The sequence below is a fragment of the Homalodisca vitripennis genome, chromosome 2, assembly GCF_021130785.1.
Source record: "Homalodisca vitripennis isolate AUS2020 chromosome 2, UT_GWSS_2.1, whole genome shotgun sequence".
NCBI classification, from domain to species: domain Eukaryota; kingdom Metazoa; phylum Arthropoda; class Insecta; order Hemiptera; family Cicadellidae; genus Homalodisca; species Homalodisca vitripennis.
Genome location: NC_060208.1, coordinates 144,863,251 through 144,881,877, shown reverse-complemented (window position 1 = coordinate 144,881,877; position 18,627 = coordinate 144,863,251). Strand labels below are relative to the sequence as shown.

Genomic DNA, 18,627 nt, shown 5'->3' with positions numbered 1-18,627 from the left:
TGTTATACGTTATCTAGAACTGTGCGTAGCCATTATAATATTTAATTCCTTTAAACATTTATATTGCTTAACTTATTGTTGCTTACAATCTCAAAACATGTAATATGGCCTGTTTTATTATTTCTCATGATATAACTTTGTTGAGGTTAAAATAATTAAGGTTTAATGAAAGAGCCACCGTTATTAAATGTATTTATATTTGTAATGCTATAAAGTATTGAAAGTAAATATAACTATAGAAAACAACTTTCTTAACTCGATGTACAATGTGCTTTTGTTTCTTCCATAAGTTTCGAATAAACCATATTTAGCAATTGTTGTAGAGGAATAAAAATGTATTTATTTTATTTTATTTAATGCATTGATCTTCATAATCGGGTTTTTGAGATCAAAAATTAAATCACTTGTACTTAATCTAATTATTATTAACTTATCCAAATAAGTTGATTTTTGGACTAGACATCTTATTTGTTCAGTTCAACCTCAAATTATATAGTCTAAATATAACAATGTATTTATTGATGGTACTTATAAATATTTAAACAATACACGTAACTTTATTGACAGATTAAATACTGTAGTAAGCATTGGCAACATGCACAAGGCATTACATAACAAACTGGGGAAAAAGGTTTTAGTTAGTGACTATTTTATTATAAACATTAGTGATGGTGGTGGTGACCATGTCCGTGTGGTGGCCCATGAACGCCATGGGGATGAGGTCCGTGGGGAGGTCCATGTATAGGCTTGTGACCATACGATGATCCTCCATGATGATGTTCGCCACCCTCATGATGTCCCGGCTTCCCTCCAAAGGATCCACCATGACCGTGTTGTCCGGATTCAAGATGTCCTTCTTCAAAGGATCCTCCATGTCCACCTCCAAAAGAACCTCCATGATTTCCTCCATGAAGGCCAGCTTCATGGTGTCCTGGTTTCCCCCCATAAGATCCTCCAGTAGAACCACTACCCCCTCCGTGCTGACCAGATCCATGGTGACCACTTTCTAATGACCCTCCGTGACCCCCTCCTAAGGAACCACCCTGATTTCCTCCATGATGGCCAGATCCATGGTGGCCTGGTTTTCCCCCATATGACCCACTATGACCTCCACCTAAAGAGCTGCCATGATTTCCTCCACTGAGGCCAGATCCATACTGATCACTACCAAACGATCCTTCATGATTTCCAGCTCCCCCATGATTTCCACTGCCATGAAGTCCTGAATGTTGATGCCCACCAGATAGTCCTCCACTTCCAGCTCCAAATGAACCTCCTTCATTTCCACCTAATCCCGATCCATAACCACCTCCTAGATTTCCACCCGGTCGACCTCCATACCCACTAGATCCTCCTTTTCCTCCGTTGCTATTCCCGAAACCACTCTCCTTACCTCCTCCAAATCCAAATCCCTCTGACTGAGCGGATGACTGACTTGAAGCAAAACTAGAACTACCTGGTTTAGAGCCATAAACCACCATTGCCTTTGGGTCCACTAGAATAATTTTCTTTGTGGCTACTATGGCCTCCGTCTTGATCTCCAATAAGCTCTGATTGTTGGCCTCCAAAAGAACCACTATGTAGTCCAGATTCGTGATGTCCTCCTAAGGAACCTCCGTGACCTCCACCACTGTGATGTCCAGATTCACGATGACCACCTCCAACGGAACCTCCGTGACTTCCACCACCGTGTGATCCAGATTCATATTGACCTCCTCCTAAGGAACCTCCGTGACTACCTCCACTATGAAGTCCAGATTCGTGATGACCACCTCCAATTGAAGCTCCGTGACTTCCACCACCGTTCTGTCCTGATTCGTGATGACCTCCTCCTAAGGAACCTCCGTGACTACCCCCACCGTGAAGTCCTGATTCATGATGACCACCCTCCATTTGAACCTCCGTGAATTCCACTGGTGTATGATCCACTAGGTTTTCCAACAGAGCTTCCACCACCAGATCCTCCGTAGAATCCCGGTGTTCCTCCAGCAACTAAGAGACCAGAGTCGTGGTGGCCTACTCCATGCTTGCTACCATGATGGCTGTGATGATGGTGGTGAATATCTTCTTCATGCTTAGGGAACTGTAGGTCTGAAGGCTTTGAGTACGCTGTTACCGTAACGCTCAACAGTATTAGGCAAATCTGAAACAATCCGTCATTTGAGTTAAATAAAAACTTTAAAATGTTATTCTACGCCTTCTCCATTACAATATTTTGGTTATTGCAAAGAAATAATATATTATTTCGCATTTAGATCAAAATTAAAACTTTGATAACACTTTGAAAATTAAAAATGTACAACTACAATAATTTTATTTGACATTACACTGCTGCTTTAAAAAAACTAATTGGACAATAAATTATAATATAGCTGTAGCATTTTTTAATTATTTATGAGTAGTAGGTGATTCGAACCACCCATGTTAAATGTCCAGCGACCAAACAGTTCACTACAAATGATTGGTTTAAAAATGTTCCTATATAAATGGGCACATCAGAATTTGAATGATTTCGCAATTGTTTAATGTTAAAAGTTATTTCAAAAACACAGCAACCCATTTTTGGATTTAAAAAATTCCACCATGTAATTGGTAATATTTATAGTATATAATATTTAATACGACTTTATGGATATTTTTTACTAACATTATTTGACTACAAGTAGCCATGATTTTCAGCATACAAAAACCGGCAATCATAAATTAAAAGGACAGTGGATTGTTATCAGCTCCTGGAATAGATTTTGAGTTATTATTATGTTAGTGATTTTACATACAATAGAACACAATGCCGCAAATCCAACCTCTAACTGTTCAATGTATGCCTCTAACAAGGCAGCGGTTTAAAGTTACAAACGTAAGCTTGGTGAAAATGGCTTGATGACTTTGTTTTAATTAGTTATAATAATAAACCTCCGATAATCAACACTGTATACATGAAAGATTATAATCCGCCATTTTTAATTTATTGGTTGCATTTGTATCATTGTGTTCTCCAAATAGATACCGTTAACTCCATATATTACTCGACTATACTCTAATTTTAGATTTTTTTTTCTTATGAATCCTTGTTAAAAGTCCCTTATTGTGATAAAAATCAGATATTTATGTACAGTATTGAATTGTAAATTCGTAAAGCTTCATATGCTTGGCAGATATAGTGGTGAATATTTTCGTACTATTCAATTTGTATACTAATGTTGAAAATTTTAAGTTTATACTAATGTTTTATTCCGGAATCTATTCATGGTACTAGTACTGGAATAAATCAGTAACGTCATTTACTTTTTATTCCATTTGAAATTACTCAAAAAAACTTTCGTTAAACTATAAAAGTGTATTAGACTGTACCTCCTAAATAAGTAAGTTAAAAAGAATATTGCTAAGAATAGAAACGTTAAAAGAAATTTTTTGTTCCCGAAATCATAACAAAATAGAGGGAGTTTTGCAAGAAATCTGAAAAGTTGGCCGTCACATTGAAAAATGGTGGCCAAATTGAGAATTGTGAATGCATCTTTGTGTATTTCACAAACAGTAGGGGAAGGCCATCATTTAAACTTACTTATAAATTTAGTCGATTTTGAGATACGACTAAATATGGGGTGCACATTTGAAACGGACACCCTATATTCTTATCTACATATCATACTGAAGCTATAAATAAAAATGTAGTAAGAAGCATGAAACTTCAAAGAATTTAAAAAGCTACAAATACAAAGCAAAGTATATTATTTTGTGTTGCAGAAACTATAGCAACAATAAAAATTAAATTATAACTTAAAATATAACAATCCACTATAATTATTATGAAAAATAACAATACAATAATTGGCTTAGTGTATGAAACCTAACACTTCACTAGCTCTAGCGACAGCATTTTTTTGTTTCTATTTTTTCAAATTTTGTGTGAAGTTCAAAATTCCTTTTGCTCAAAGTTATTAAGTGTTTATCTTGTAAATCAACATCTTAAGTTCGTCATCCATCCCAATTGGGCGCAAGGGAAACTCATCGATTGCCATATAAGGGGTCATATATTCGAGGTATATTAATGAAATTTAGCACAGTTATTTTAAAGGTTCGTCCCAAGAATGTTGCCAGATTTTAATCTAACATGAACAGAGGTGGCGAAGTTCTCGGATGGAATCAGTGAATCAATTGACTGGTATGAATCTCTTATTATTGGATGAATATTACTTAAATTTGGCATGGATATTCTATGATTTATGTTCTAACCAAAATTGTTAGCAAACACGTTTGTAGCTAAAGAAGCAAAATCCGCTGATGAAGTCAGTTCTCACCAACACTTTTCAGGGGGCTTAGTTAGAGAAGAGTAATTTGCAAAACCTGACATAATGATTTTATTGATTCATTCCAAAGTCTTGGATCCAATTTCTATTAAATATATCCAACGGAGGCGAAGATCTAGGATGGGTGCGGTTAATCAAGTAACTAATATTAGCTTCTCCATAAAAATGGTGTGCTTTTATTTTAAGCCCGATCGCGGCAAACCTGATTGCATAGTCATACCTTGCAGTTATATAATGATATAAGTTTATATAATTTGATAAGAAAAGTAATAAAATAATTTTATATTTGTCACCGTTGCGTCACAAGATTCTGGGATTCTGAATTCTAATAAAGATTTTTAAAGTCTGGCTATTATGATATTGAGACTAAAGTAATAGTTCTTTTGGAAAACTTGTTTTGCATTAAAAATTATAAAGGCTGGAGAGCAAATTTAAATTTATTTGTATCGTTTACGGTTTAAATTCTAAGTGGCTTTTTAAAATATATCGAATCTATAACAATCTTTATCCACCACTATAATGTAGTGATGTTTTCATTTGTAAGTGGATTAATGTTTATGAAAATTTTGTCATGTTTAGCAGTATTCACAACACTTATATTTGCCCTTGCGGTTTAGTCGAACATACAACTTCACACAAACAGTTTAATATTTATTTTTTACTGTCTATTGATGTCCCCTACAACGGAATTTTATAACTTTACATAATAATATGAAGCGGAAAAATGTTGAAGTTTGTCCGTTCTTCAATCTGTTTCTACATAGTGCAGAGTTCTTATTTTCTGTCTCATTTTCGCCAAATATAGCAATGCAGTTTGGCTTAAAAATGCAGTAAGTTGGTTTATTATGTGATCAATTTAAAACCAAGAGGATAAAAGTTCAAGATACAGCGCATTTTTTTGCGTAATGGTTGAAAACAATTTTACAAAATCAGATTTACGAGTAGTTAACGTATAGAATAATGCCTAATTAAGGACCTATTTTATTCAAATATTATAAAATGTAACACTATAAGTGGTAACACTAAATACCACAAAGGTAACACCAATACCTGCGTACAGAAAATAAACACTTGATTATTTCACCAATCGTTTAAATTTGAAGACATCATCGCATATTTATTGCCTAAACATGATGGATTAAAACAGCTTCGAACAGAGTCCTACGTAGAAACTGTTCTTAACACTCCTCATGCTAGATATTATTTCATGGGTTTACATGAATCCAACAGAAATATATCAGTCAAATATGACCAAACATTGCGAAACTTGTATTAGAGAACCGAGCAATGATATAATTCACAATGATATGAAGCTGATGAATGTTCTATACTTAAACCAATAAGGTCTTCTACACGCCTCCTGCAATAACAGGATACTCAGAAAGGGTATGTGCGGGGAATTACTGTCGCCAAAAGCCGAAGTTCTATGGCACAGACATTATGGATATGAGTGGGCACATATCAGCGATGTCGTCATGTAATCTCAGGTTCAATTCCAGCACCTACAATTCAGCTTCAAATGAATAAAGGCGAGTACTCCTTCGTACTTAGAATAAGTAAGAACTTATTAACTTATTCAAGAAGTCTATTAACTTCAACAACAATTCTCCACAGTTAACTAGACCTACGGATCAATGTATCTCTTTACGCCCTATATATAGTCATTTTCGGTTAGTAATTAGCTGATTACGAACATAAATTAGGTTACAATAAACATTGAGTAAAAAAGCTGTCTCCCGTACCCAGAATAGATTCTACTGACATTACATCAGAATTGACTCACAGAATTGAATCTATTATCGGACACTCTCTACATAAAGTATAGGTGAATGGATCGTAACGTGGTGGTTTCATTGGTTAAAGTGATTAAATGATTTAACTAAGCAACTGACCAATCCTTTTCATCTTCGTTCAACCTATTACGCGTTTCCAGAATATATAATATCTGATTATGTCGATGCGTTTATACTTTTCGGCAATAAAAATACTATGCCAAGACCACGTGATCAAAAAGGTGGCGTTCAACGGCCGATGGATCTGTGGTTTTTACTCAAGTTTTAAAAACGATATATTTTACTCTTCTTATAGTAAATCGAAGTAAATAAAAGCGAATTAATAGCTTACAACCTATTATAATAATAAGTAAGTATATAGCCTGATAAATTATCTTTATTATAATCAACGCTCTACATATCAATAAAATAAATTAAATACTGCAGAAGTTTTACAACCATTATAAATTGGCTTTGTTTTTAATTACATGGCAGTTCACTATTGTTTATTTTTCCACGTATACCTAAGTTTAAATGTTAATAAAAATGTGTTTGATACAAAAAGCATTAATATTAATTTTTATACGAGCTTTGTAACACGAGCTACTACATTTTAGGGTGTGAAAAGTAACAATATCTAGTACACAAATAACGTCTCTATACATACCTACGTATAGTATTTCACCTGTCTTAGACTAGATCTCTTAATTATCCATTTACAAAAGCGGTTTTTTTAATTCTTAACAGTTATGTAATTTGTTCTTTGCTTCAATTTAAATATATTAGTTGTTCAGTAAAATTTCTATAATAATTATAATGCTACTTTATTAGCTCGTCACGCTCAAAATTTGACTCACAAAGAGAATTTTTATTAATAAAATCAGTTAAGAGAAGATTACAACCTTTCCTTTTTTTAAAACTCCTACTGATTTTTAATAGAGCAAATTTAATGTACGAATAAATACAAAATTTAGATAAAAATTCCACAAAATATTTTACTTATATATATATATATAGATAATTAAATGATTAAATATTAAGATTTTTATTGAAATAATACCATTGCAATAACTGTGTACAGTTTAATAATCACTAACCTATATGATTATTGACGATTAAATTGAAAAAACTACATCAGTCAGCAAAATTAGAGAACCGTTAGTTTAAAACCTAGTTTATGGGCTACAAATTGACATGACTAGATTATTTGTGCAGTCTGTAACTAGAAATATCTTGAGATTCGGATTCCATATTGCTGATAAAACAGTCTACTACCAATGCTGCCATGACACTTGGAATATTCACGCATTGCTTTATACGCAATGTAGCATTTCTTACTTTAGTGAGATAAAAATAGCCGATTTGCTTACATGGCAGTCATTTGAGCAATCACATTTAATTATAGTGCTCTTAAGTTGGCTGAAGAAAGATGGTCACAGACAGAAAGTTTGTTTAGTAGATTTTAGTTTATAGCCAGTAAAATTGTTTAGTGGCTATCTAAAAATGATATATTAAATGCCGATTTTGATCTATCGTTCATTATTAAGCTTGATGAACGACATCCAACAGATAATATTTTGTTTTTTTTTATTTATATTTATTTTAATCTAATGAACCCCCTTAAAACCCTTATCTTGGGATTTTTTAAATGATTATCACTGACTCGCGAATGGATGGCTCAGCGCATTGTACATGAGCGCATTGTATTGTAGTCCCTGTCAAATTAAAAATACATTACAATAAAATGTAAACATTTTATTAGTACTTAGAAGTAGTGTCTTATTAGGATTAATTGCTTCTCAAACCATCGTCTATTCCAGGTATAACGCAGTGAATATTGGCTGATGAATTGCTCCCAGTGACCTTGACTGACTCATGAAAGATACTGTCATTCAGATACATTCATCGATGACGCTACTAAAGCCTTAGCTGACATTTCTTCTTTAAGTTTTTTGCTAAATAATGTCTGATCAAATATATCAACATATAATTACAGAGTTTAACGAAAAAATCTAATAGCTAAGCCGTTTTTATCATGGAGTGTTGATTGGCCAAAAACGAAAATTACTAATTGTCATAAGTAAAAACTGATGGTGCATTTTAAAAAGACGATAAGAAACCAAAGCGAGTGAGTTTTTCATTTATTTTTCTTTACAATTTGAAATTTAATTTTTGCACAAATAGTAGTGAGTTGAACCGGGAAAATAGCGATGAAAATTTTGTTATAGGAAACAATTCATTTTTTACCACAACTAATTTCATAAACATCAATATAAATAGGTTTTTAAAGGTTTTTTTTAATATTTTAAAGAATTCTAATAGGTTTTTAATTTAGTTATATTACGTTTTTATTTGTTGGTGTTAAACAACTGTTTTTTTTCTGTTCAATCTATGAGGAATTTTGTTAAAAATTTATGCTAAAATATTGGATACGATTGACTTGCCATATGTCTTTAAAACTGCTGTTTTATTACATTATTCTGAATACCCTGGATATTTATGTAGAAATAACAAGTATTAAAAATAAATTATTGTTTGTATAATCTTAATTACTATTCTTATCCCTTACATTCAGTATTTGTATTAAATTTAACATTTTTGCCTTTTACAGAAGTGGTCCTCTTGTTCAAGTGGATTATGTTTACGTCAAAAATTCTAATCAGCTAGTTTGCTTATAAAGTACGAAGTAAAAATTTATTTCAAGACAAATCTCTAGTTAAACGTGTTGCCGATTTTAAAAACAGAGACTTAATTAAAATATTGTTTTATTTTTGTATTATATAAGTTAGACAAGCAATTTCACAAATTATTCTTATAACATTTAATTTAATTTTAATTCATTTAATTCTGATTTAGTCAAATAAAAGATTATTTGTATAAATTTAAACTAGCTTTTTACTTCCTTGAACATCCACAAGTATAAATATATAAATAACAGATTAGATCATGACTTACTGATTAGAGGTTATTTATTAATCAGTTATATATTGATGTTCGCTGTTGTTTATCACAACATCGATCTTTAATAATCTTGTTTTATAAGAAATTAATTAAAACTGCAAACTGGTTTTATTTTTAACTAAAATGTTGCCAAAATATAAATAGAAAACTACAAGACATCAATTTACGAGTAAAAATATATTATAATTGAAATAACATATTAACTGGATAAAAGCTGTTATTATTGTTACTAACCAAATAAAAAATCTAGTATGATTTAATTAAATTGTCATAAATATTCTCCGGCTAACAAGTTACAACGAGAGTTTATAATTGTATATCGTAATTAAATGCCCAGTTATATTATTTATGATGATGTTTAATTTTTTTAATTAATTTCGTCTTTAATATACAGGTAGGATAGCCAGATATCAAAAATTAATAAGTTACAAAGCCATACAATTAAATAAAAACAACAGCCATATACTAAATGAGAAGCAAACATTAACAGAACAAAACACCCGACTTGTAGACGACATTAGCACTCGAGCGAACTTAGAACTCTCAACACAAAAGAAGATGTCCTCTAACAAGCTATCGATTCTGAAGTGAAGTGTCGGCCTTGACAGAGATGTGAACTTACCCACTTCATGGTGCTGACGGTCACGGCTGCACTGGTGAGCCAGTCGTGGCGCTTATAACATTGGCCGGCCGTTGCTCCGGTGGCTGCAGGAGCCTCCAGGGGATCACGTGATCAGGGATCACCGGCGCGAATCTGGCCGCTGGAGGGGCGGCGTGATTACAGGCCGGGATACCCGCGGAGCAGCGACAAAGACTGTAATTTCCCTGGCAGTCTTTCAATTATGAAGTTTATGTTGAATGCCTGTTTACCAAGTAGTTCCCCAGACAGGTAATCTAGTTCCGTCTGCAGAGCTGTACGGGACGTCCTCATGGTTTATTGTTGTTTTGGATTATTACCATCTGAGTTAAACAATCCTATGTAAGATAATAATTTATTTTTACTACTGACAAACTGGCAGCTAAAAATATTATGTTTTTCATGCCTAAGGCTTACAACCAAACATAATGCACTTTTGAAACTTTAATATTTTTTAGAAACAATGTTTTAAAGTACTGCTCAAAGTTATAAATCAGAATATTTCGTACAAATTCTAATCGCAGAATATTCTTTGTATGACAAATAATTTGGCTTGCTGCACACATTCAGCCTTTCAGTGACGAAAGATATCTGCAAGTGGATGAATAAATAAGACACTTCCCTCAGTTTACTCAGTTTACTTTTCATAAAAGTAAGAGAAGCTGCATCTTTAAACCTCAAATATTGTGATATTTAGGCCTAAAACAGTAAGTTATTGCTTAAACAATACCTGAATGGTTGACATGTTACTGTATACTTTTTAATATTCGGAAATCCTCTATCTTAAAAATTCATACGCGAGTGCAATTTTGAGTAGAAATTAAATGAGATACATTAATCACAAAATATGTGTTCAAAATTAGCCTATTAATTGCTCCTACTTCATAGTTGCTCCCATTTGAGATAGATACCGTGTTTATATTAAATGCCTTCGTCTTATAAAAGTTTCACTCACTTGTATTGGATTACGTATCTACCAATCATTTGCGTACCTATCACCATAACATTAAGTTTGATGGGAATTTGTTGACGATTCTTTATTATAGCTAACGTTTTTACATGCCTGCGTCGAGTAACATGATGCAAATTCAAATGACAAAAATTGGTTGGTTCTAGGATCGGCGATTCTTAATTAAACAAATATTGGTGGTATATAATAGAAGGTAGTAATATGCCACACGTGTCACGTAACAGGCTTCGCTGAGGTTGAATGCACAGTTTAAAGCCTGAACAGTTCATTTCATTCTCGAAATGTTCTGTGGAAAGATAGGCGAGCATATACTGGTACAGAAAAGAAGCGTTTAAAACCCCCTCCCCCCCGGCAAACGAAATAGAAATACTGTCAGCCACCTGTTATAGGCTTCAATGAGTTCCATGGACAAATTCCATGGACAATTTACATCAAAGAATGCATTCTTGTCTTTGTATAAATGTATTTTAATGCAAAATTTAAAGTCAACCGATGAAATATTTCTCGAGATATTTATCCACGATACATTAACATTTTTGTACGTTAAGTTATTTTTAATTTTAGTGTTCAAATAGTAAAAGTTCTGGTAGGCTAGGGCGGGTTTACAATGCAAGTGCGGTTGAAACCAATCTTGTCACCAACATATATAATTAACTTTCCATTATATTTTTTTGTTATTCTATGAATGCAAATTTCACATTTTCTTATATGAATGTTCTGTTTGTTTAAATATTTAGTTACTATGCTTTTTTGTAGATGCCATCATGGTTACCCATAAGGCTAATATAAAAATTCGCTAACTCTCAGCCAAATCCCATGAAATGACATGCATTATTAATGGCTCAACGTTGCTTGTATATAAATGAAGCTTCTCGTCAAATTTCAAGTCGTTAGGTGAGTTTTTTTTTGCGAAATATACGAATTTAATTTTAAATAGTTTTGATATTATGTCCTTCTCTAACAGACTCAATATATATATATTTCTTCTTTTTTAATGTACTACTTTTTATTACATCCTCCTTTCGACCTTAGTGTTCATGAGTATACATTCAAATAACTGTAAATAGTTGCGAAGATGATACACAACAGTATTAGAAATATTAATTACACTTCATTGGGATAATTAATACAATTAATCTAGGACTTAATAAGAATATAAGACAGTCTACATTACTGGCAATCATCCTACAAAAAATTGTTTTCTAGTTTTAAAATATTTCCAAACTTATATTTTTGTATATCAATATGTGTTGTTCATACCGGGAAATCCAAGCCAATTTATAATGATTGAGTGCCTCTTACAAAGTAAATGTATTATGGTGATAGGGCACTAGATCTCTTGATACGGCACTGATTTGCTTCATTATATGTTATAATAAAAAAACTGATTGAGTGGATATTCTGGGAACAATCTCCAGCGAACGTTATTCAAAAGTAACCCAGAGGAAAACACAACCAACCGCTCTGGCAAGTCGTGTGCGTCACCAGCAGGCACACCTCTAACCAGTTCTGGCCATCGCAGATTAACAATGACGTCACAGCAGTTTGTGGAGTTGCCTCGTGTCGCGCATCTACAATATGATGTACGGTGGCCTTGGGCCCCGGCAGGACGTGGCTAGGTTGTGTAGCCCATACTAGCCTGGCCTCTTGCATCGCAACTAGCCTGTTTTCGCGAGTGATTATTCAGTAACCACAAAGATCATTTTATAATGTTGTTATCATAGCGAGTGTAGTTAAATATAAAGATAAAGCAGTTTTCATAGAGTACGATTACCGTATAAGTTTTTGTTGTGGACAATAATAGTCTGACCCCTTGCCTCACAACTAGCCAGTTTTACAAGTGATTAACCATAAAGTAACCATAAAGATCGCTTTATAATGTTTATGAGGGTATCATAACGAGGATAATTAGAGATCATTACTTAGCAGATTTCATAGAGTACGATTACCGTATGAGTTTTTGTATGGTCCATAATACCCTGGTCTCATGCCTCACAATTAGCCTGTTTTCACGAGTGATTACTCAGCATCTATGATGATCGTTTTATAATGTTATTATTATAACTAGTGTCGTTAAGATCACTACTTAGCAGTTTTCATAGATTACGATTAACGTATGAGTTGTCGTGTGGTCCATAATACCCTGGCCTCTTGCCTCACAATTAGCCTGTTTTCACGAGTGATTACTCAGCAACCATGATGGTCCTTGTATACTGTTATTGTCATAACGAGAGTCCTGAGATCACTACTTAGCAGTTTTCATAGATTACGATTAACGTATGAGTTGTTGTGTGGTCCATAATAGTCTGACCTCTTGCCTCACAACTAGCCAGATTTCGTGAGTGATTACTCAGCAACCATGATGGTCCTTGTATACTGTTATTGTCATAACGAGAGTCCTGAGATCACTACTTAGCAGTTTTCATAGATTACGATTAACGTATGAGTTGTTGTGTGGTCCATAATAGTCTGACCTCTTGCCTCACAACTAGCCAGATGTCGTGAGTGATTACTCAGCAACCATGATGGTCCTTGTATACTGTTATTGTCATAACGAGAGTCCTGAGATCACTACTTAGCAGTTTTCATAGATTACGATTAACGTATGAGTTGTTGTGTGGTCCATAATAGTCTGACCTGCTGCCTCACAACTAGCCAGATGTCGTGAGTGATTACTCAGCAACCATGATGGTCCTTGTATACTGTTATTGTCATAACGAGAGTCCTGAGATCACTACTTAGCAGTTTTCATAGATTACGATTAACGTATGAGTTGTTGTGTGGTCCATAATAGTCTGACCTGCTGCCTCACAACTAGCCAGTTTTCGTGAGTGATTACTCAGCAACCATGATGGTCCTTGTATACTGTTATTGTCATAACGAGAGTCCTGAGATCACTACTTAGCAGTTTTCATAGATTACGATTACCGTATGAGTTGTTGTGTGGTCCATAATAGTCTGACCTCTTGCCTCACAACTAGCCAGATTTCGTGAGTGATTACTCAGCAACCATGATGGTCCTTGTATACTGTTATTGTCATAACGAGAGTCCTGAGATCACTACTTAGCAGTTTTCATAGATTACGATTAACGTATGAGTTGTTGTGTGGTCCATAATAGTCTGACCTCTTGCCTCACAACTAGCCAGATTTCGTGAGTGATTACTCAGCAACCATGATGGTCCTTGTATACTGTTATTGTTATAACGAAAGTTTTGATATGACTACTTAGCAGTTCTCATTGAGTAAGATTACCGTATGAGTTGCTGGAGAGTCTATTCCGCTTTTGTTTTTATCCTTTGAAGATATGTGCCACGGATGGTTAATGTTATTTTGATCACAGGTATAAATTTGGAAATCCCGTTGTAAATTTGGAACCTTGTCTTAGTATCCTTCATGGAAATTATATGGAGCCTTATAGACACATCCCGCTTCGTATATCTATCAATATATCTCGTTTGGAACTCTATAAGCTAGTTTATGTCTCTAACTCTATGCCATTGTATGCCTCTAACTCTTACGCCCCAACTTTCACTCTATGAATATATCTCATTAGTGGCCTTCTAGACTAGTGTGCCTTAAAACTCTGATGCATGAACTTTCACTCTATAAATTTATCTCATTTGGAGCTTTCTATACTAGTGTACATCCTACCTCTGATCCTTCTAAACTCAAACATTTGCTATTGTAACTGGTTTGAGAGCTTGTATAGCTTCCGAGAGATGATAATAAGTTTACTCTAATCGGACCATTTAAATGTTTTTCTTATAACAGTTTAAGTGTTTTAAGATTTGTTTTTCTAAAAATATCGTAATGAACGTAAATCATTTGCTCCAACATGATAAATTTAAAAAAACAGGACGGTTAATAATTATGATTATTTCGAAACTCCCCATTCGTAATAATCCCAGTCTCCAAGCGTCGCCACCGCGGAGCCGCGATGTCTGCAGATGCCGTCGCCGTAGCCGGCTGCCGACACCGTGGTCCCCTGTGTGCCGCCCAGCCTGGCTACACCCTGGACATCACCCCACAACAGCTACGCGGAGGCAGTGAGATCTTCACCTACATACGAACGCTCTACAGTTGTTGTTGATGAAAAATCAAACTCTGTTTTTTTATCGACCCCACTTGGAAACAGCGGACAAAATTGACAGACAAAACCAAATTAAAACTAAGAAACACCAAAAAACAAACTGAAGTAAAACTGCTTCATAAAAATTCTCAATTTGCAACCAACAAACTGGATCAAATCCAACTTATGTGCGAGGATCTGAAAACTGATCTCCTTGTATTAACCGAAAGCGGTTTCAACATGGAGAACGTCGCACTGTGCAAAATTCCAAATTACAAATTGGCTTCCGCGTTTTGTCGAACTCACTCCAAAGGAGGAGGCGTTAGCATTTTTCTTAAACAAAAGTTCTTGTTTACCCCCTTTCCGATCCAAGAATCAATCGAAAAAGATTTTGAAGCAGTCGGGATCAAACTTCAAACGCATTAATCAAAATTATGTCTCCTAGTGGAAATGTAGACACTTTTTTTCTAAATTCGAAAAATTATTGACATGCCTGACTAACCAACGTGAGGAATTTGTCGTGATGGGGGATTTCAACATTGACGCGTTGGACAACACTCACCATTCCACAACTCGATTAGTCGATTTACTTAGGTCATTTGACCTGGAGTTGCTAGTCAGAACTCCGACGAGAGTGACGGCTACAACACAATCTGCTATCGACAATATCATCACCAACCACTCAAGTGTCGCGGTGTCTGTAGTGAATACAGCTGTCTCAGACCACTATGGCCAAGAAGCCGAATTAGTGGGGTACAACTCGAAAAGGAGCCCAAAATTAAACAAACAGTAAGAGTCATAAGGCCAGAAAACATCGCTCGCCTCAACACTTCTCTTTCGAAAGAAAGATGGGATTTTCTAAATTCATTTCAACCTGTAGAGCAGCAGTTTAGATTGTTTAACGACACTCTACATTTCCACATTAACATTTGCTGCCCTACAAACATTATCAATGTTTGTGAAAAAACTTCCAATAACAACTGGATCACAGCGGGTATTTTAGTTTCTAGAGAAAAACTAAAACTTTTCTCCGAAATGTACAAAAACATTTCGAACGAACAATTTAAAACTTTTTTCAAGAATTACAAAAAAACATACAGGAAAGTGATCCAAGCTGCAAAAGCATACGATGTCTCAAAATCTATTCTCTCTTCGAAAAATGTTTCAAAAACAACTTGGGGCATCATTAATAATAAAACGAAAACTCACAAATCAGTCAAAATTAAAATTGGGTCTAGGTTTGTGGAAGACGAAACGTAGATTGCTGATCAGTTTAATAACTTTTTTGCATCCGTTGCTGATGGGCGGGGTCCTCGGCCATCTGAACCTCAAGTACGCCCCTTGCAAAGACAGAGCCCCACATCGTCAATGGTGTTGGCGCCCGTCGTTGAGGATGAGCTTCACCGAATATTATACAGCAGCTCCCAGCCAAAAAAGCAAACGACCTCAATATAATGTCTCCAAGGCTCATAAAACAATGCTGCAAGCATTTAGTGAGACCCTTAACCCAATTAATAAATTATTCATTCCAAAAAGGAGTGTTTCCCTCTCTCCTGAAAATTGCTAAAGTTATTCCTATTTTTAAGAAAGACGACCCAGCTTCAATTACTAACTATCGGCCTGTCTCAATTTTGCCAGTGATAAGCAAAAGTTTTGAAAAGCTTTTTCTTATAAGAATGCTTCACTTTTTGGACAAATACAATCAGCTCTCAAGTGAACAATTTGGTTTCAGAAAGGGCAAATCGACAACAGACGCAGTTGTGAGTATTGTCGATATGATTGTAGAGGGGATTGAATGTCGAAACAACACAATGAGTGTGTTTTTAGACCTGTCCAAAGCATTCGACTGCGTAGATCACGGTACACTGCTCGACAAACTTGAGTCTCACGGCATTCGAGGCGTGCCTCTGAAATGGCTTAGCTCGTTCCTAAGTCAGAGATCCCAAGTTGTCCAAATCCAAACCAATAGACCTGAGATATGGAGTCCCTCAAGGGTCTATCCTCAGTCCTGTGTTTTTCCTGCTTTGCGTGAACGATATAAAATCATCGCTCTGCATGGAAAATTGGTGCAGTTTGCCGATGATACGACTCTCTTTTTCATTGCAATGTCAAGCGAAGTTTTGGAACAAAAGGCTTTTGTTGACATCAACAACTGTGTCCAATACTTCCACAGCCTCAATCTAACAACAAACTCTTCAAAAACTAACGTTTTGAATTTTGCCTTGCGCACTGCGGGCAACCAGTGTGAGCCGGCCATTTTATTAGATGACTCCACACTGTAAGAAGTCTGCTCTTCAAAATTCCTAGGAATGCACCTCGATCGAGGGCTGACTTGGAATGAGCACATTGACCATGTTTGCGCAAAAATCTGCTCAGGCATTTTTGTTTTGAGATCTTTAGCCAAATACTGTCCGAGTCAGGTACTGATTACGGCATATTACGGCTTGATTTACCCCTATCTTGCCTACGGAGTGGTCCTTTGGGGAGTTTGCGCAAACACTCAGTTTCAAAGAGCATTCAGACTCCAAAAAAAGCAATTAGAGTAATCGCCAAAATCAAATTTTGAGAGTCGTGCAGGGAAGCTTTCAAGAAATTGTAGCTGTTGACTCTGCCGTGCCTCTACATTTTGGAAACAACTTTGTTTTGTATGAGTAAATGTGCCTTAACCAGAGGCCAAGACATACACATGTATGAGACGTGTGGCAGAGCAAACTACCGGACTGGGAGGCACAGAACGATAGTTTATGAACGCCTACCCTCGAAAATGGGTGTGCATTTCCTCAACAGACTGCACAATTCAATTAAACATGCCCCAACGCCTAAGGCGTTAAAGACTCGCCTCTAACGCTTCTTGGTGTCTCAAGCATTCTATAATGCGGGTGAGTTTTTGGCATTCGACTGGGAGACCGCCTAAAATTTATTAGAAGACTGACTCTGCTGTACTAAGTGGGTTGCATTGGCGAAGAATGAAAGAGGCGTGATTGTAAAATTGTAAGTATGAATGTGTATTGTGTGTATGAATACCTGGAATTTTAGAAACCCCGTATTGTCGTTTGCCATACAATATCGCTGCAATAAAAAAGATTTTGATTTTTTTTCGTAGATAAATATTATTTTTTTTCTCACGCGTATTTAGATTTTGAATCTCCGTAATCTTATAATAAGGGATATTTATTGGAAAGCCTGTGAAATACATCACATGATAAGAATATTTAAAATGGTCTCAACTAGGATTTGAAATATTTTACTATAATGCACCCAATGTCTATTAAAATTAAAAAAATCCACCTCGATACCTTAGTTTACTTTTTATTTTGGTAAAACTATTTGTGTCCACTAACCGAGTAACATTACATCCATTAGTATATCTGGACTCATGGTACCGTTTATCTTGAAGGTAAGTCCAGTGAAGGCTGTAGCTCTTGTACCCAGGAAGAGAACGTACGTTTTACTATTGTGAAGCTCTCATAGGCCCCAGGCACGCACGGCTTCTGTCAAACCGCGCGATGAAGTCTCCGATGACACCTCAAGGCCTCAGCTTCTCTGTCGGCCTAAATTGCTCGGCAGCTCCGAGGCCGTTCTGTAAGGATCAACAACCTTGCTCGCTTTACCAGCAACCTTGATCTCCTCATTAGCAAACAGGATGAGCTCAAGCCTTGCTACGTTGAACAGGAGGGGTGTGAAGAAAGAACTGTTTGTGATGAATGAGTTTCCTTGGCGGTAAATAAGTTGCCCTCCGACTTGTATAGACTTCTTTTGAGGTACAAGTTTTTTTTTTTCTTCAATAGTTTTAATAATATATATCTAAATTATAACAAATGTAACATTAGTTAGAGCGATGACTAGTCAACAGTATTTACAAACAAACGAAGTAACCTAAAGAAACAATGACGTATATCTAAATAATCT

General features: G+C 35.3%; 2 protein-coding genes across 2 annotated transcripts; both read right to left on the bottom strand.

Moving 5' to 3' along the window:
- Positions 1 to 662: 662 nt before the first annotated feature.
- LOC124355837 (keratin, type I cytoskeletal 9-like) lies at positions 663 to 1,706 on the bottom strand. The gene is made up of 2 exons (XM_046806991.1): positions 1,614 to 1,706; positions 663 to 1,562 (listed from the first exon to the last, which is right to left on the bottom strand). The coding sequence occupies exons 1-2, from the start codon at positions 1,704 to 1,706 to the stop codon at positions 663 to 665; spliced, it is 993 nt and encodes a 330-aa protein (XP_046662947.1).
- A 167-nt stretch (positions 1,707 to 1,873) lies between these two features.
- Positions 1,874 to 9,818, bottom strand: LOC124355836 (transcription factor Maf-like). The gene is made up of 2 exons (XM_046806989.1): positions 9,663 to 9,818; positions 1,874 to 2,143 (listed from the first exon to the last, which is right to left on the bottom strand). The coding sequence occupies exons 1-2, from the start codon at positions 9,669 to 9,671 to the stop codon at positions 1,874 to 1,876; spliced, it is 279 nt and encodes a 92-aa protein (XP_046662945.1). The 5' UTR covers positions 9,672 to 9,818.
- Between the last annotated feature and the right edge of the window lie 8,809 nt (positions 9,819 to 18,627).